We start from the raw sequence: 18637 nt of genomic DNA, 5'->3' as shown, positions 1-18637 counted from the left end.
ATTGTGGAAGTAAAGAAACAGGTGTATAGTTTGTAAATTGGTGTTTGTCTCCAGTCTAATAAATGGGGACAACTTTTGCTATTTTCATTTTGTTTGGGAAAATTCCTGTTTGAAATGATAGATTACTAATATACGTTAATGGTTCTAAGATCTGTTCAATATATTCTGTATAAATTCCATTACAATCAGTTGAGGTCTTTGATTCACGATTTGAACTGTTTCCTCTTGCGTCACGCCCGTGACGAACATACTGTTGGGATTTCTATCTATGGTGTCATTGAAGTCCTCAATTGATAATGTGTCTGCAATCCTTTCCTCCGGTTTTGGTCCAATATTCAAAAAGTAATTTTTGAAACTTTCAACTACTTCCTTCATATTGTCGTTATTTATGTTTCTGTCAGAGAAGTTGAGGGTAAACTCTCTTAGTGCCATTTTGAATGATGCTATTGAGGATGCCCCATGTTGCTCTCATATTGTTTTTGTTTTCTGTCTAATAATTGACTGTAATATTCTTTTCGACATGTTCATAGTATGGTAGTTGGCTTGTTTTTATACATTTTGTATAATAACGTCAGATCACAAGGGAGATACTTCCTTCATATTGTTGTTATTTCCAAGATGGCGCTCTGTCTGGTTTCAGTTTTTCTTGATTTTTTCCTACTGCACTAAACAGTTCCAGTCTCTGCTGGTGTATGATCGCCAATCACTGTTGGATTTTCGACCTCCTGTCAAAAATAACTTTTCCTATGATCTTGGTGTTTCAAATGTCTTTCCCCCGTTGCTGTCAGAAATACCAACTCACCTTTTCCGGGTTCCATCCCTGCGTTTTCAGCGGAAGCGTCGCCGCGGCACCCGTAGTGGTCGGCGGGTAAATCAGAAAGTATATTTTTAAAAATATAACATAATTTTGATTAATCGCAGGTTATTGCCTGCATACATCATTTTTAATTAATTTAAAAAGCAGCCCTCTGAAAAGCAGCCCTCTGAAGGCAGCCATATGATGCTAACCAATGTGGTTTGTATGTCAAAGTTAACAAGTTAAAGTACCAATGATTGTCACACACACACTAGGTGTGGTGAAATTACCCTCTGCATTTGACCCATCACCCTTGATCACCCCCTGGGAGGTGAGGGGAGCAGCGAGCAGCAGCGGTGGCCATGCTCGGGAATCATTTTCGGCGATTTAACCCCCAATTCCAACCCTTGATGCTGAGTGCCAAGCAGGGAGGTAATGGGTCCCATGTTTATAGTCTTTGGTATGACTTGGCCGTGGTTTGAACTCACGACCTGTATGTTGGTTAGCATCATATATCCAAAAGTTTTGAGTATATGTCAATGAAACCTTCAGGGAATGTGTGAAATGGGCCAAGGAGCAAAATCATTACATTTTAGAAAAAGGGTTTTTGTAAAATTATTTTTTCCCCCCCCTAGGGCAGGGGTGTCAAACATGTTTTCATTGAGGGCCACATCGCATTAAAGGCCTACTGAAATGAGATTTTCTTATTTAAACGGGGATAGCAGGTCCATTCTATGTGTCGTACTTGATCATTTCGCGATATTGCCATATTTTTCCTGAAAGGATTTAGTAGAGAACATCGACGATAAAGTTTGCAACTTTTGGTTGCTGATAAAAAAGCCTTGCCTGTACCGGAAGTAGCGTGACGTCACAGGTTGTGGAGCTCCTCACATCTGCACATTGTTTACAATCATGGCCACCAGCAGCGAGAGCGTTTCTGACCGAGAAAGCGACGATTACCCCATAAATTTGAGCGAGGATGAAAGATTCCTGGATGAGGAAAGTGAGAGTGAAGGACTAGAGGGCAGTGGAAGCGATTCAGATAGGGAAGATGCTGTGAGAGGCGGGTGGGACCTGATATTCAGCTGGGAATGACTAAAACAGTAAATAAACACAAGACATATATATACTCTATTAGCCACAACACAACCGGGCTTATATTTAATATGCCACAAATTAATCCCGCATAACAAACACCTCCCCCCTCCCGTCCATATAACACGCCAATACAACTCAAACACCCGCACAACACACTCAATCCCACAGCCCAAAGTACCGTTCACCTCCGCAAAGTTCATACAGCACATATATTTCCCCAAAGTCCCCAAAGTTACCTACGTGACATGCACATAGCGGCACGCACGTACGGGCAAGCGATCAAATGTTTGGAAGCCGCAGCTGCGTACTCACGGTAGCGCGTATCCAACTCAAAGTCCTCCTGGTAAGAGTCTCTGTTGTCCCAGTTCTCTACGTGTTTGTGTTGCTGCAGCAGGCCGCTAATACACCACTTCCCACCTACAGCTTTCTTCTTTGCTGTCTTCATTGTTCATTAAACAAATTGCAAAAGATTCACCAACACAGATGTCCAGAATACTGTGGAATTTTGCTATGAAAACAGACGACTTAATAGCTGGCCACAATGCTGTCCCAAAATGTCCGCTACAATCCGTGACGTCACATGCAAACGTCATCATACCGAGACGTTTTCAGCAGGATATTTCGCGGGAATTTTAAAATTGCACTTTACTAATCTAACCCGGCCGTATTGGCATGTGTTGCAATGTTAAGATTTCATCATTGATATATAAACTATCAGACTGCGTGGTCGGTAGTAGTGGCTTTCAGTAGGCCTTCAATGGCTGTCTTCAGAGGTCTGCTTTTTAAATTAATTAAAATTATGCATGCGGGCAATAACCTGTGATTAATGAAAATTCAAATTGATCTGATGAAAAAATAGATATATCTGACAGCATTGATGTAAATGTGTACCTCATATTATTACACCATTGCCTATGCACTCGATTATTAGATTATTTTTCACATACAAACTGTTATCTTTACTAACATATTTTTGTAATACACAATATAATGTAACATTTGGCATGATTAGATAACGTTTAAAAGATGCACTTTTTTTTCCTGTCAAAATCGAAATAATTATTTGCATTTAGGGTGGAGTGCCATCTCCAGGTTGGGGAGGAGATCTTGCCCCAAGTGGAGGAGTTCAAGTACCTCGGAGTCTTGTTCACGAGTGAGGGAAGAGTGGATTGTGAGATCGACAGGCGGATCGGTGCGGTGTCTTCAGTAATGCGGACGCTATATGGATCCGTTGTGGTGAAGAAGGAGCTGAGCCGGAAGGCAAAGCCCACAATTTACCGGTTGATCCACGTTCCCATCCTCACCTATGGTCATGAGCTTTGGGTTATGACTGAAAGGACAAGATCACGGGTACAAGCGGCCCAAATGAGTTTCCTCCGCCGGGTGGCGGGGCTCTCCCTTAGAGATAGGGTGTGAAGCTCTGTCATCCGGGAGGAGCTCAAAGTAAAGCCACATTGAGAAGAACCAGATGAGGTGGTTCGGGCATCCGGTCAGGATGCCACCCGAGCGCCTCCCTAGGGAGGTGTTTAGGGCACGTCCAACCGGTAGGAGGCCACGGGGAAGACCCAGGACACGTTGGGAAGACTATGTCTCCCGGCTGGCCTGGGAACGCCTCGGGATCCCCCGGGAGGAGCTGGACAAAGTGGCTGGGGAGAGGGAAGTCTGGGCTTCCCTGCTTAGGCTGCTGCCCCCGCGACCCGACCTCGGATAAGCGGGAGAAGATGGATTGAAGGATGGATTGATGGATAGTAATAAAAAATTAAGTATTTTTTTAACACACATTTTTGCCAAGCTTTCGTGTCCAGATCTGGCACTCGGGCCTTGAGTTTGACACCTGTGCACTTGGGAGATCCGGCCTGGCGGGGATCTATATTAGGGCTGTGAATCGTTGGGTGTCCCACAATTCGTTTCAATATCGATTCTTGGGGTCACGATTCGATTCAAAATCGATTTTTTTTTTCAATTCAACACGATTTTTTTCCCCATTCAAAAGGATTCTCTATTCATTTAATACATAGATTTCAGCAGGATCTACCCCAGTCTGCTGACATGCAAGCAGAGTAGTAGATTTTTGTAAAAAGCTTTTATAATTGTAAAGGACAATATTTTATCAACTGATTGCAATAATGTAAATTTGTTTTAACTATTAAATGAACCAAAAATATGACTTATTTTATCTTTGTGAAAATATTGGACACAGTGTGTTGTCAAGCTTATGAGATGCGATGCAAGTGTAAGCCACTGTGACACTATTGTTCTTTTTTTAATTTTTATAAATGTCTAATGATAATGTCAATGAGGGATTTTTAATCACTGCTATGTTGAAATTATAACTAATGTTGATACTGTTGTTGGTAATATTCATTTTTGTTTCACTACTTTTGGTTTGTTCTGTGTCGTGTTTGTGTCTCCTCTCAATTGCTCTGTTTATTGCAGTTCTGAGTGTTGCTGGGTCGGGTTTGGTTTAGGAATTGGATTGCATTGTTATGGTAATGCTGTGTGTTGTTTTGTTACATTGATTAATTTAAAAAAATTTAAAAAATTAAAAAATCGATTTTTTAAAAATGAGAATCGATTTTGAATCGCACAACGTGAGAATCGCGATTTGAATTCAAATCGATTTTTTTCCACACCCCTAATATATATATATATATATATATATATATATATATATATATATATATATATATATATATATATATATATATATATATATATATATATATATTTATATATATATATATATATATACATATATATATATATATATATATATATATATATATATATATATATATATATAACGTATATATATATATATATATATATATATATATATATATATATATATATATATGTATATATATATATATATACATATATATATATATATACATATATATATATATACATATATACATATATACATATATATATATATATATATATATATATATATATATATATATATATATATATATATATATATATATATATATATATATATATATATATATATATATATATATATATATATATATATATATATATATATATATATATATATATATATATATATATATATATATATATATACATACTTACTTACTGCGGTTATTACTATCTTTCTGGCTTGATCACTTGCCGTCAAAAATGTATTTTGATTTTTACAGCGTAGTTGCCGATTATTTAAAACAATAGTCAAAATGGCTTTTATTTTGAAAAAAAGATATTAAAAAAATAAACTGCCGCCATGTCGGGAGGAGAAGTCGCTAACTTTTGGGGCATGCGCAAAGCGATCGAGCAGTGGCAGTCCGAAAAGACCAAGATGGCGGACTGAGTTTGCGGAGGAGTTGAACATTTACAGTTTTATAGCCATGTAGAATCGAATATAGCATCAAACACATCAAGATATAGATTTTTCCTTTAGAGCGAGGGAGTGTTATCTGAAGTGAAGATTGAAGACGTGATAGAAGATGGACGACTACTGCTATGCTAAGATGGCGACGTCCGGTAAAAGAGAACATGAAAGAGAATCACTAACGGAGAAAAAGACGAAGTATGAAGGTGAGTGAGTTGAAGTTTTTATAATTTTACAGCTATTTTAAGCTCTAAAAGGGTGTTAATGACAAATTAACCCACTTTGTGGAAGAACGTAAACAAAGAGCCGCCATGATTGTTAGCTTGAAGAAGGCAGTGGAGTTCACATCAGAGGAGATGAAAGAATGCAAAAGTCAAATGAAGAAAGTGGAAGAGCAAAACAAGCGCTTGTGTAAAGAAAATAAAGAGTTGGACTTATAAGTGATAAAAAAAATGTCTTGCATAAATATTCAAAACAAGTAAATTCCACTTACCAAATTCAAATGCCAACTCAAATGTGTAAACTGAGGCTACCAGAATTAGACTTTAGACTTCCTTTTATTGTCATTAAAAAGTGAACTTTACAGTACAGATAAAAACGACATTTCGTTGCCATTAGCTGGTTGTAGTGCAGGATAAAAGAGCAATAAGGTGCAGATATAAATAAATAGGTTACTGTACAGATAAATATATTGCACTTTTGCATATGCATCCACGTTTATGGATGTATGTTATATTGTCTTTTTTATTCCAGCGAGTTAATCCATTTTTGAGGGGGAATTGAGGGGATTATTATGATGCGTTCAAGAGTCTTATGGCCTGAGGGAAGAAGCTGTTACAGAACCTGGAGGTTCTGCTACGGAGGCTGCGGAACCTCTTTCTAGCGTCCAGCAGTGAAAACAGTCCTTGGTGGGAGTGGGAGGAGTCTCTGCAGATTTGCTGAGCCCTGGTCAGGCAGCGGCTTTTTGCCATCTCCTGGATAGGAGGAAGAGGAGTCCTGATGATCTTTTCCGCAGAAATGTTCCCACACTTGACATGTTTACACGCAATGTTGTTCGTGTGGCCGCCCTGACTTGCATCCCTTCCGGAAAAACACGAGTGATGCTGATAACTATTGCTGACAAACGTATTTGTCACAGACAATATTTGTTTTCTTTGTTTGTTTACAATGTCAACAAATTGTTGCACGCCTATTCAGCACACAGATGCCCCACATAAGTTACTGCAAGAAATAAAACGTTTTTTATTACTAGTAGCAAAGTTTTGCAATATGTTACCATCTCGATTTTTTTTTTCCACCACACGGTTGTAATAACCTAATGTTCATTCGAGCTTCACTTGTCTGAGTCTCAGCCAAGTCATGTAAACATTGATCCATCATTATGGCAAGGCACTAAATGATTGACAATGTAACACTACACACACATACAGTACATAGAAGAAAGTGTGTAAAGTGTGTTTGTGTCCTGCAGACGTCCAGCAGCTGATTGGTCATCCAGAAGAACTTCCCCCTCAGTCGGAAGGGAAGAGCTCCACTTTGAAGCAGGAGACTCCACAACCCCCCTGCATTAAAAAGGAAGAGGAGGAACTCTGCATCACTCAGGAGGGAGAGTGTCTTCTAGGAAGAGAGGAAGCTGATTACACCAAGTTGCCACTGACTGTTGTCTCTGTGAAGACTGAAGATGATGAAGAGAAACCACAACTAGACAACCTCTTAACTCCACTACCAGATAGGGAGGTTGAAAAACTTTTGAGCAGCGATACAGACTGTGAAGGTGATAGGAGGACTCACACTGACAATAAACACTCTGAATGCTCTAAAAAGAAGACCGGTAAAAAATGTTTAAGCTGCTTAGTTTGTGCTAAAAACTTTACTGAAAAGGGACATTTGACCGAACACAAAATGACACACACGGGAGAAAGTGTGTAGTGAGTTTAGGGAGAAACATCTCATGGATCATGTCTGAGCTAAAGTGTGTTTGTGTTGTTTGTGTCCTGCAGACGTCCAGAAGCTGATTGGTCAGTCAGAAGAACTTCCCCCTCAGTTAGGGGGAAACTCCACTTTGAAGCAGGAGACTCCACAACCACCCTGCATTAAAAAGGAAGAGGGGGAACTCTGCATCACTCAGGAGGGAGAGTGTCTTCTAGGACCGCAGGAGGCTGATCTCACCAAGTTGCCACTGACTGTTGTCTCTGTGAAGACTGAAGATGATGAAGAGAAACCACAACCAGACAACCTTTTAGCTCCACTCTCGGATAGTGAGGCTGAAGATGAGGCTGAAGAACCTTTGAGCAGCGAAACAGACTGTGAAGGTGATATGAGGACTCACACTGACAGCAAACACTCTACAAAGAAGAGAGGAAAAAGACGTTATAGCTGCTCAGTTTGTGGTAAAGGCTTTTCTCAAAAGAGCCTTTTGACTCGACACATGAGAACACATACGGGAGAAAAACCATTTAAGTGCTCAGTTTGTGGTAAAAGCTTTTCCCAAAAAGGACATTTGATTGAACACATGAGAACACACACAGGAGAAAAAACATTTAATTGCTTAGATTGTTGTAAAAGCTTTACTAGAAAGAGCCATTTGACCCAACACATGAGATCGCACACAGGAGAAAAACCGTTTAAGTGTTCCGTGTGCGGTAAAAGTTTTTCGCAAAAGATCCGTTTGACTGAACACACGAGAACGCACACAGGAGAAAAACCGTTTAATTGTTCAGTTTGCGGTAAAAGCTTTCCTCGAAACAGCAACGTGACTCAACACATGAGAACACACACAGGCGAAAAACCATTTAAATGCTCCGTTTGTGGTAAAAGCTTTCCTCATAAGACCAATTTAATTCAACACATGAGAACACACACAGGAGAAAAAACATATATTTGTTCAGTTTGTGGTAAAATCTTTTCTCGAAAGAACAATATGATTCAACACATGACGACACACACGGGATAAAGTAACTTGTAATGGTTCCTTTTGTTTTCAAAAGAGCTATTTGACTCAACACACAATAAAACTCACTGGAGAGAATCTATATAATCTATATTTTTTTATGCAAGGTTTGACCCAACACGTAATGCAACACACAGGAGAAAATACAATTAGTTGATCAGTCTGCGATAAAAGATTCCATTTTAATGCAGATGCAGTAAGACACATAAGAACACACAGGGGGAATAACCAATCAGATAGTTTGTAGTATTTTGCGCATACATTGCAACATCCACCCAAAGCCAAGACCTCCTCCAAAATAGGTTTGCTGCTTCTTTTAAAAATATCCGAGGTCTTCATACAAATTTAAATGATCTGTTGCATAATCTTATCTACTCATGACTAAGGCTGCAGCTAACGATTATTTTTCTATCGATTAATCTATAGATAATTTTTTTCGATTAATCGGTTAATCTATAGATTTTTTTTTTTTTCGATTAATCTATAGATTATTTTTCCTTTTACCGAATATTTTTTATTTTATTTTATTTAAAATGAAGATGAAAAAAAAAATGTAGGCCAGTTTTTTCAAAGGACATGGCTTTTATTTACAAAAAAAAAAAAGTATGGCCACTCAGTCAACATTGACAACAACATGAGAAAATATTCTGTAACAATGTAAACATTTAAAACTTTTAACATATAACAAAATTAAAAGTAGCTTATTTGCTTTTTAATGTGCAAATATAAAAGTAAACATCTAGTGCAAATCTTAATATTCTGCAATAGTTTAAGCATTTCAAAAGTAAAAGTATTGCTTATTTTGCTTTAAAATGTGCAAAAATAAAGATAAACATCCAATACAAAAAAGTGCAAAACGAAATATTCTGTAACAACAGTGTAAACATTTCAACAAAAGTGAAAGTATTGCTGATTTGCTAAAATGTGCAAAAATAAAGATAAACATCCAATACAAAAAAGTGCCAATCTAAATATTCTGGAGCACTGTAAACATTAATTATTGCTTTTAAAATGTGCAAAATAAACATCCAGTCCAACACAGTACACAATAACCAATTCTACTCATTCCAGTGAGTGACTAACAGTTGTAATGAAGAAAGGTTAGCATGTCTACGCTCAGAAGGGGTCGATGTGGCTGGAACTGAGAGGTAATTAGCCTTCACCTCAAGCCAGGACTGCGAGCGAGCTGAGCTGTAGTTGAAGTTTCTAGAAGGTCAACGGGCTCATAGTGATGTTACTAGTAGTTGACTGGGAGGTGTTTATTATCATTTGGGGAGAGTCCGCTGCCTGATGCTCACCTGCTAAACACCTATCTGCTCCACGCTGAAGCGCTGACTACATGCGCTCTGAATACGCACTGCTGATTGGCTGGTAACGCTCTGAATACGCACTGCTGATTGGCTGGTAGAGCTTTCTGTGTACCAATCAGATGGTTGTGTGGGTGGGACAATGCTGCGTGCTGAGACAGAGGCAGAAGGAGCAAAGCAGCTTGTTAAGACTTTAGCAGCTAAAGTTAGCTTTAGCTTAGAAACTCGTTCGGTACACCCCCGTACCGAACCGAAAGCCCCGTACCGAAACGGTTCAATACAAAACACGTACCGTTACACCCCTAGCAGATACAAATGACACATTCATGTTTTTGTGTAATGATGACAACGTATGCTCACGCGGACGATTGACTAGTTGGTGGTTTTCTTTTCAAATGTTCGTTCATAGCCGTTGTGCTGCTATGATAGGCCATTTACGCTCGACACAGTGTGCATACAACAACATGGCGTGCTTTTTCCCCCTCGCTCGCACAGTCTGCTTTGCGCTCCGCCATGACGGTAGTGTGACGTAAATATGCGACGCGTCGACGCACAAAAACGGCGTCGACGTATTTACGTAACCGATGACGTCGACTATGTCGACGCGTCGTTTCAGCCTTACACATGACCCCATGTCTTGTGTGTGTCTGAAACTTTCCCGAATAATAAGATAGATGCTTGTAGTGCTTGGTTACTCTTTCTTCAGACGAGCCTGATGACTTCAGCCGGGGAAGAATAGTAGTCTTCTTTTACCGCCTCTAGATTGCCTGACTCTGAACACCAACAACATGAATGGATTTGCCTGAAACTACACCTTCCGGGTCGCCTGGTGTTCATGTTTTGTGTCTACAGACCAACATCAGATGATGACTCAGTGTATGATGTAATATCTGAGCATATTGACATATTCAATAGTTGCACCCAAAGTCTGAATTGGTTCTTCTTGGGGATCTGAATGTGCCATCATGGAGACTGGCTTTAAAGTAAAAAGATTTGACACTCATGGGGAAGGTGCTCATTAATTAGTTATACTCAGCAGCCTCCACCAACTAGTTGATGATCCTACAAGGATTGGGAATGATGGAAATTGCTCCAAAATGGATATTTTCCTTACTACTTCACCAGACAATCATGTTGTCATTGTCAGTGCTCCTCTTGGCTCCTCTGACCACTGTGTGGTATCTACTGTGGCTAATACTTGGCTGATGTTAAGCTGAACTCTCAAAAGAACAAGGAGCCTATGTTAGTTTCAGCATTACTCTAAAGTAGAGATGTCCGATAATATCGTCCGATAACTGCTTTAAAATGTAATATCGGAAATTACCGGTATCGGTTTTAAAAAAGTAAAATGTATGACTTTTTAAAACGCCGCTGTACGGAGTTGTACACGGACGTAGGGAGAAGTACAGAGCGCCAATAAACCTTAAAGGCACTGCCTTTGCGTGCCGGCCCAATCACATAATATCTACGGCTTTTCACACACACAAGTAAATGCAAGGCATACTTGGTCACCAGCCATAAAGGTCACACTGAGGGTAGCCGTATAAACAACTTTAACACTGTTACATATATGCGCCACACTGTGAACCCACACCAAACAAGAATGACAAACACATTTCGGGAGAACATCCGCACCGTAACACAACATAAACACAACAGAACAAATACCCAGAACCTCTTGCAGCACTAACTCTTCCGGGACGCTACAATATACCCCCCTCCCCCTCCCCCCGACCCCGCCCACCTCAACCTCCTCTTACTCTCTCAGCATGTCCCAAATTCCAAGCTGCTGTTTTGAGGCATGTTAAAAAACAAATAATGCACTTTGTGACTTCAATAATAAATATGGCAGTGCCATGTTGGCATTTTTTTCCATAACTTGAGTTGATTTATTTTGGAAAACCTTGTTACATTTTTTAATGCATCCAGCGGGGCATCACAACAAAATCAGGCATAATAATGTGTTAATTCCACGACTGTATATATCGGTATCGTTTGATATCGGAATCAGTAATTAAGAGTTGAACAATATCGGATATCGGCAAAAAAGCCATTATCTGACATCTCTACTCTAAAGGCTTAGTGGCCACATGCGTGGACAGCACCTTTTAGGTCTTATTTCCAAAATTGTGTACACTACTGAATTGGGGTCTTATGGCCGCTTGTGGACACTTATACTGCCATCTGGTGGTGTCAGAAGAGTATGACATACAATGGAATTTGGGAAAAAAAAGTGTAAAAATAAGAATTAGCATGTCACTAAACATGAAGTACACGTTTGTGTACTTATGGACTAAGTACATCATATCAAAAGATGATTCTTAGTTTTTGTTCTAATTAGGGTCCAATAAGCCCAAATAGCAAAGAGAAATAAAAAAAAACATGTAAACAAACAGCTTCAGCTTTAAGAGGTTGAGGATGCCATGGACCTCGTCAATGTCTCTAAAGCAGGGTTGGCAAAGTCCTCAGCTCAGGGGCCACATAGGCTTTTGAAATGTAACAGTCGGGCCGGGCGAGCACATCATATGATGGAACTAAGAGTAGACTGCTCAAACACGGGCTATTAAATTATAATACATCTATTTCTAACAATATATTATCAGAACATCAAATAAACATGTTATCGCAGGGTTATTTTAAAAAAAATCTTTTTGTAGGATCAGTGTTGTTGGTCACCCTTTTCCCCCCCCGGTGCCTCAAAGTCTAGTGTCAGTTTTAAAGAAAGGAGAACTGGTTATTACTACTAACTTACTCCCTACTTATCACATTGTAATACTAAATAGTGGTTTCACATGTGTACATATTGTATCTGCTAATGTGTTTCTGTTGTATGTGGGCTCTGTACCGAGGATGTCGTTGTGGCTTGTGCAGCCCTTTGAGACACTTGTGATTTAGGGCTATGTAAATAAACATTGATTAATTGTAGAAATAGGAAAAAAATATGTTGGCCGATACTGATAAAAGAATGCTGATATCGATATACAGTACATGCCAAAAGTTTGGACACACCTTCTCCCCCATTCAATGTGTTTTCTTTATTTTCATGACTAATTACATTGTAGATTGTCACTGAAGGCATCAAAACTATGAATGAACATGTGGAGTTATGCACTTAACAAAAAAAAGGTGAAATAACTGAAAACATGTTTTATATTCTAGTTTCTTCAAAATAGCCTCCCTTTGCTCTGATTACTGCTTTGCACACTGTTGGCATTCTCTCGATGAGCTTCAAGCACGCCTGTGAAGTGAAAACCATTTCAGGTGATTACCTCTTGAAGCTCATCCAGAGAATGCCAAGAGTGTGCAAAGCAGTAATCAGAGCAAAGGGTGGCTATTTTGAAGAATATTTGGTTGAGCCTACGAGAGATGTATTCATTGAGTTTAATAGTAATTTTAAGGATATTTTCTTGATGCTAAGATTGCTAACAATATCAGCAAATACGCTATAATGCGGTCACCTGTGTCGAATAAAGCACTTGGCTTTCCTGCACAACAACAACTAAGCTTTTAGTTTCTGTTAAGAAAATCGACAATAAAATTGGACCAACAATCATGATATTTATTACTACGACTTAACATGACATTAGTTTTTTTGCACAAGCAGGTCTACCTAGTTATATTTAGACATAGTAACCACAAAAGAACACAAACTAACCAGGTCCTTTCTTTACATTTAGTTCTGCTATCAAACACTACTAATATAGTAGAGAATAGACTCGGTTGCATCACAGTAAAGTTTTTCAAACAACTCAAATGTTCAAACATTTTACAAAGTGATAGCTGCAGACACATGTGGTCTGATTGTATTCCACAAGATGATAAAAGTGATATTTTTAAGAGCCATTTCACCAAACTTTTGTTTTTGCCCTAAATCCCGAACTTTCGTTTTCGCCCTTAATTCATTACTTTTATAAACCACTTTTTTCATGACTATACGAAATCTCTTTCCTATCTCTCTATTTGAATGACTGGAACACTCAAGAACAGAACAGCAATACAACATTTTCTGCTCAAACTCTACACTCACCCTCTATCCATCCATTTTCTACCAGACAGACAACATTCACACTAAAATTTAGTGTTGCCAATCAACCTATGAATGTCTTTGGAGTTGGGAGGAAGCCGGAGTACCCGGAGGGAACCCACGCAGTCACAGGGAGAACATGCAAATTCCACAAAGAGAGACTCTGAGCCCAGGACCTTCGTATTGTGAGGCACATGCAGTAACCCCTGTATCACCATGCTGCAAAGACAGAGGCCCCAGTGAGAATTGAACTCACGACCCCTGGTTTACAAGACCAGTGCTCTAACCACTGAGCTATGAGGCCTTGATACTCACTCACACAAGTTTTAATAAAATCAAGCTGCTGAACGATCGTGTGAATAAAACCACAAAGAAGAAAAATGGATATATAATATTAATAAAGTCAGAAAAAAACGAAAGAGCGTCAAAGGAAATGGCTCTTTGAAATATCACTTCCAGCACCCTGTGGAATACAATCGTTCCGTGATCGTGTCTGCAGCAATCACTTTGTAAAATGTTTGTTTGAACATCTGATTTGTTTGAGAAACTCTGTGATGCAATCAAGTTTATTCTCTACTATCTTAGTAGTGTTAGAGAAAACTAAACGTAAAGAAAGGGGAAGAAGAGATTGCATTATTTTGTGTTTGCTATGCCTTCGGAAAAAGCCACGCAGTCACGGGTAGAACATGCAAACTCTGCACACTGAGTTTGGGAATCGAACCCAGGACCTTCGTATTGTGAGGTACATGCACTAACCACTGTGTCAAAAAGCTGCACCTTTCATGAGCTGTACAGACAGAGGCCCCAGTGAGAATTGAACTCACGACCCCTGGTTTACAAGACCAGTGCTCTAACCACTGAGCTATGAGGCCTTAACAGCCACTCACACTTGTGTTAATACAATGAAGTTGCTGGAGGATCGTGCGAATAAAACCGCAAAGAAGAAAAAGGGATATATAATATTAATAAAGTCAGGAAAAAACTAAAGCGCGTCAAAGGAAATGGCTCTTAAAATATCACTTCCATCATCTTGTGGAATGCAATCGAACGTGATCGTGTCTGCAGCAATCACTTTGTAAAATGTTTGTTTGAACATCTTATTTGTTTGAGAAACTCCGCGAAGCAATCGGGTTTATGCTCTACTATATTAGTAGTGTTAGAGTAAACTAAACGTAAAGAAAGGACAAGAGATCACATTAGTTTGTGTTCTATTGTGGTTGCTATGCCTTTGGAGGTGGGAGGAAGCCAGAGTACCCAGAGGGAACCCACGCAGTCATGGGGAGAACATGCAAACTCTACACACTGAGTCCAGGAATCGAACCCAGGAACTTCATATTCTCTGAGGCACATGCAGTAACCCCTGTTCCCCACCATGCTGCAAAACAACACATTTCACACACTGTAACAACAGAGGCCCCAGTGAGAATTGAACTCACGACTCCTGGTTTACAAGACCAGTGGTCTAACCACTGAGCTATGAGGCCCTGACACCCACTTTCACTTGTGTTAATACAATGAAGTTGCTGGAGGATCGTGCAAATAAAACCGCAAAGAAGAAAAAGGGATATATAATATTAATAAAGTCAGGAAAAAACTAAAGCGCGTCAAAGGAAATGGCTCTTAAAATATCACTTCCATCATCTTGTGGAATGCAATCGAACGTGATCGTGTCTGCAGCAATCACTTTGTAAAATGTTTGTTTGAACATCTTATTTGTTTGAGAAACTCCGCGAAGCAATCGGGTTTATGCTCTACTATATTAGTAGTGTTAGAGTAAACTAAACGTAAACAAAGGACAAGAGATCACATTAGTTTGTGTTCTATTGTGGTTGCTATGCCTTTGGAGGTGGGAGGAAGCCAGAGTGAGGAAGCCAGAGTACCCAGAGGGAACCCACGCAGTCACGGGTAGAACATGCAAACTCTACACACTGAGTCCAGGAATCGAACCCAGGAACTTCATATTCTCTGAGGCACATGCAGTAACCCCTGTTCCCCACCATGCTGCAAAACAACACATTTCACGGACTGTAACGACAGAGGCCCCAGTGAGAATTGAACTCACGACCCCTGGTTTACAAGACCAGTGCTCTAACCACTGAGCTATGAGGCCTTAACAGCCACTCACACTTGTGTTAATACAATGAAGTTGCTGGAGGATCGTGCGAATAAAACCGCAAAGAAGAAAAAGGGATATATAATATTAATAAAGTCAGGAAAAAACTAAAGCGCGTCAAAGGAAATGGCTCTTAAAATATCACTTCCATCATCTTGTGGAATGCAATCGAACGTGATCGTGTCTGCAGCAATCACTTTGTAAAATGTTTGTTTGAACATCTTATTTGTTTGAGAAACTCCGCGAAGCAATCGAGTTTATGCTCTACTATATTAGTAGTGTTAGAGTAAACTAAACATAAAGAAAGGGCAAGAGATCGCATTAATTTGTGTTCTATTGTTGTTGCTATGCCTTTGGAGGTGGGAGGAAGCCGGAGTACCCGGAGGGAACCCACTCAGTCATGGGGAGAACATGCAAACTCTACACACTGAGTCCAGGAATCGAACCCAGGAACTTCATATTCTCTGAGGCACATGCAGTAACCCCTGTTCCCCACAATGCTGCAAAACAACACATTTCACAGACTGTAACGACAGAGGCCCCAGTGAGAATTGAACTCACGACCCCTGGTTTACAAGACCAGTGCTCTAACCACTGAGCTATGAGGCCCTGACACCCACTTTCACTTGCTTTAATACAATCAAGCTGCTGTACGATCCTGTGAATAAAACCGCAGAGAAGAAAAACGGATATATAATATTAATAAAGTCAGGAAAAAACTAAAACGCGTCAAAGGAAAGGGCTCTTAAAAAAATCACCTCCATCATCTTGTGGAATACAATCGGACAGTGATCGTGTCTGCAGCCATCACTTTGTAAAATGTTTGTTTGAACATCTGATTTGTTTGAGAAACTCTGTGATGCAATCAAGTTTATTCTCTAGTATATTAGTAGTGTTAGAGAAAACTAAACGTAAAGAAAGGGCAAGAGATCGCATTAGTTTGTGTTCTATTGTGGTTGCTATGCCTTTGGAGGTGGGAGGAAGCCGGAGTACCCGGAGGGAACCCACGCAGTCACGGAGAGAACATGCAAACTCTACACACTGAGCCTGGGAATCGAACCCAGGACCTTCGTATTGTGAGGCACATGCACTAACCCTTGTTTCACAAAACAGCACCTTTCATGTGTTGCAAAGATAGAGGCCTCAGTGAGAATTGAACTCACGACCCCTGGTTTACTAGACCAGTGCTCTAACCACTGAGCTATGAGGCCTTGACACCCACTCACACTTGTTTTAATACAATCAAACTGCTGGACGGTCGTGTGAATAAAACCGCAGAGAAGAAAAACAGATCTATAATATTAATAAAGTCAGGAAAAAACGAAAGAGCGTCAAAGGAAATGGCTCTTTAAATATCACTTTCATCATCTTGTGGAATGCAATCGAACGTGATCGTGTCTGCAGCCATCACTTTGTAAAATGTTTGTTTGAACATCTGATTTGTTTGAGAAACTGTGATGCAATCGAGTTTATTCTCTACTATATTAGTAGTGTTAGAGTAAACTATACGTAAAGAAAGGGCAAGAGATCGCATTAATTTGTGTTGTTTTGTTGTTGCTATGCCTTTGGAGGTGGGAGGAAGCCGGAGTACCCGGAGGGAACCCACGCAGTCACGGGTAGAACATGAGAACTCTACACACTGAGCCTGGGAATCGAACCCAGGACCTTCGTATTGTGAGGCACACGCACTAACCCCTGTTTCACAAAAGAGCACCTTTCATGTGTTGCAAAAATAGAGGCCCCAATGAGAATTGAACTCACGACCCCTGGTTTACAAGACCAGTGCTCTAACCACTGAGCTATGAGGCTTTGACACCCACGTTCACTATCTTTAATACAACCACACTCTTAAAATATCACTTTCATCATCTTGTGGAATGCAATCGAACGTGATCGTGTCTGCAGCAGTCACTTTGTAAAATGTTTGTTTGAACATCTGATTTGTTTGTGAAACTCTGTGATGCAATCGAGTTTATTCTCTACTATATTAGTAGTGTTAGAGTAAACTAAACGTAAAGAAAGGGCAAGAGATCGCATTAGTTTGTGTTTTATTGTGGTTGCTATGCCTTTGGAGGTGGGAGGAAGCCGGAGTACCCGGAGGGAACCCATGCAGTCACGGAGAGAACATGCAAACTCTACACACTGAGCCTGGGAATGGAACCCAGGACCTTCGTATTGTGAGGCACATGCACTAACCCCTGTTTCACAAAACAGCACCTTTCATGTGTTGCAAAGATAGAGGCCTCAGTGAGAATTGAACTCACGACCTCTGGTTTACTAGACCAGTGCTCTAACCACTGAGCTATGAGGCCTTGAGACACCCTCTCACTTGTTTTAATACAATCAAGCTGCTGGACGGTCGTGTGAATAAAACCGCAGAGAAGAAAAACAGATATATAATATTAATAAAGTCAGGAAAAAACGAAAGAGCGTCAAAGGAAATGGCTCTTTAAATATCACTTTCATCATCTTGTGGAATGCAATCGAACGTGATCGTGTCTGCAGCCATCACTTTGTAAAATGTTTGTTTGAACATCTGATTTGTTTGAGAAACTCTGTGATGCAATCGAGTTTATTCTCTACTATATTAGTAGTGTTAGAGTAAACTAAACGTAAAGAAAGGGCAAGAGATCGCATTAATTTGTGTTCTATTGTGGTTGCTATGCCTTTGGAGGTGGGAGGAAGCCGGAGTACCCGGAGGGAACCCACGCAGTCACGGAGAGAACATGCAAACTCTACACACTGAGCCTGGGAATCGAACCCAGGACCTTCGTATTGTGAGGCACACGCACTAACCCCTGTTTCACAAAAGAGCACCTTTCATGTGTTGCAAAGATAGAGGCCTCAGTGAGAATTGAACTCACGACCCCTGGTTTACAAGACCAGTGCTCTAACCACTGAGCTATGAGGCCTTGACAACCACGTTCACTTTCTTTAATACAATCAATCTGCTGGAGGATCGTGCGAATAAAACCGCAAAGAAGAAAA

At 39.9% G+C, this 18637-nt stretch overlaps 4 protein-coding genes and 9 non-coding genes across 13 annotated transcripts in view; 2 read left to right on the top strand and 11 right to left on the bottom strand.

The window, feature by feature from the left end:
- The window catches only part of LOC133632464 (uncharacterized), a 508815-nt gene that overhangs the window by 65382 nt on the left and 424796 nt on the right, over positions 1-18637 (top strand). The window lies entirely within an intron of this gene.
- LOC133632484 (zinc finger protein OZF-like) overlaps positions 1-18637 on the bottom strand; it is a 421867-nt gene that overhangs the window by 180099 nt on the left and 223131 nt on the right. The gene's annotated exons all lie outside the window — the stretch shown is intronic.
- Positions 1-18637, bottom strand: part of LOC133632486 (gastrula zinc finger protein XlCGF57.1-like) — a 295607-nt gene that overhangs the window by 149627 nt on the left and 127343 nt on the right. The window lies entirely within an intron of this gene.
- On the top strand, positions 5213-8847 carry LOC133632511 (zinc finger protein 436-like). Its single transcript, XM_062024975.1, has 3 exons — positions 5213-5461; positions 6727-7029; positions 7256-8847. The coding sequence occupies exons 1-3, from the start codon at positions 5371-5373 to the stop codon at positions 8206-8208; spliced, it is 1347 nt and encodes a 448-aa protein (XP_061880959.1). The 5' UTR covers positions 5213-5370; the 3' UTR covers positions 8209-8847.
- trnat-ugu (transfer RNA threonine (anticodon UGU)) lies at positions 13768-13840 on the bottom strand. Its single transcript has one exon. It is a non-coding gene; the product is annotated as a tRNA-Thr (tRNA).
- On the bottom strand, positions 14336-14408 carry trnat-ugu (transfer RNA threonine (anticodon UGU)). Its single transcript has one exon. It is a non-coding gene; the product is annotated as a tRNA-Thr (tRNA).
- Positions 14948-15020, bottom strand: trnat-ugu (transfer RNA threonine (anticodon UGU)). The gene has a single exon. It is a non-coding gene; the product is annotated as a tRNA-Thr (tRNA).
- Positions 15574-15646, bottom strand: trnat-ugu (transfer RNA threonine (anticodon UGU)). The gene has a single exon. It is a non-coding gene; the product is annotated as a tRNA-Thr (tRNA).
- Positions 16186-16258, bottom strand: trnat-ugu (transfer RNA threonine (anticodon UGU)). Its single transcript has one exon. It is a non-coding gene; the product is annotated as a tRNA-Thr (tRNA).
- On the bottom strand, positions 16788-16860 carry trnat-agu (transfer RNA threonine (anticodon AGU)). The gene has a single exon. It is a non-coding gene; the product is annotated as a tRNA-Thr (tRNA).
- trnat-ugu (transfer RNA threonine (anticodon UGU)) lies at positions 17386-17458 on the bottom strand. The gene has a single exon. It is a non-coding gene; the product is annotated as a tRNA-Thr (tRNA).
- On the bottom strand, positions 17889-17961 carry trnat-agu (transfer RNA threonine (anticodon AGU)). The gene has a single exon. It is a non-coding gene; the product is annotated as a tRNA-Thr (tRNA).
- On the bottom strand, positions 18489-18561 carry trnat-ugu (transfer RNA threonine (anticodon UGU)). The gene has a single exon. It is a non-coding gene; the product is annotated as a tRNA-Thr (tRNA).

This window comes from Entelurus aequoreus, linkage group LG17 (assembly GCF_033978785.1).
Source record: "Entelurus aequoreus isolate RoL-2023_Sb linkage group LG17, RoL_Eaeq_v1.1, whole genome shotgun sequence".
NCBI classification, from domain to species: Eukaryota; Metazoa; Chordata; class Actinopteri; order Syngnathiformes; family Syngnathidae; genus Entelurus; species Entelurus aequoreus.
Note: the sequence above shows the minus strand (reverse complement) of the source record. Positions and strands in the feature narration are given on the sequence as shown.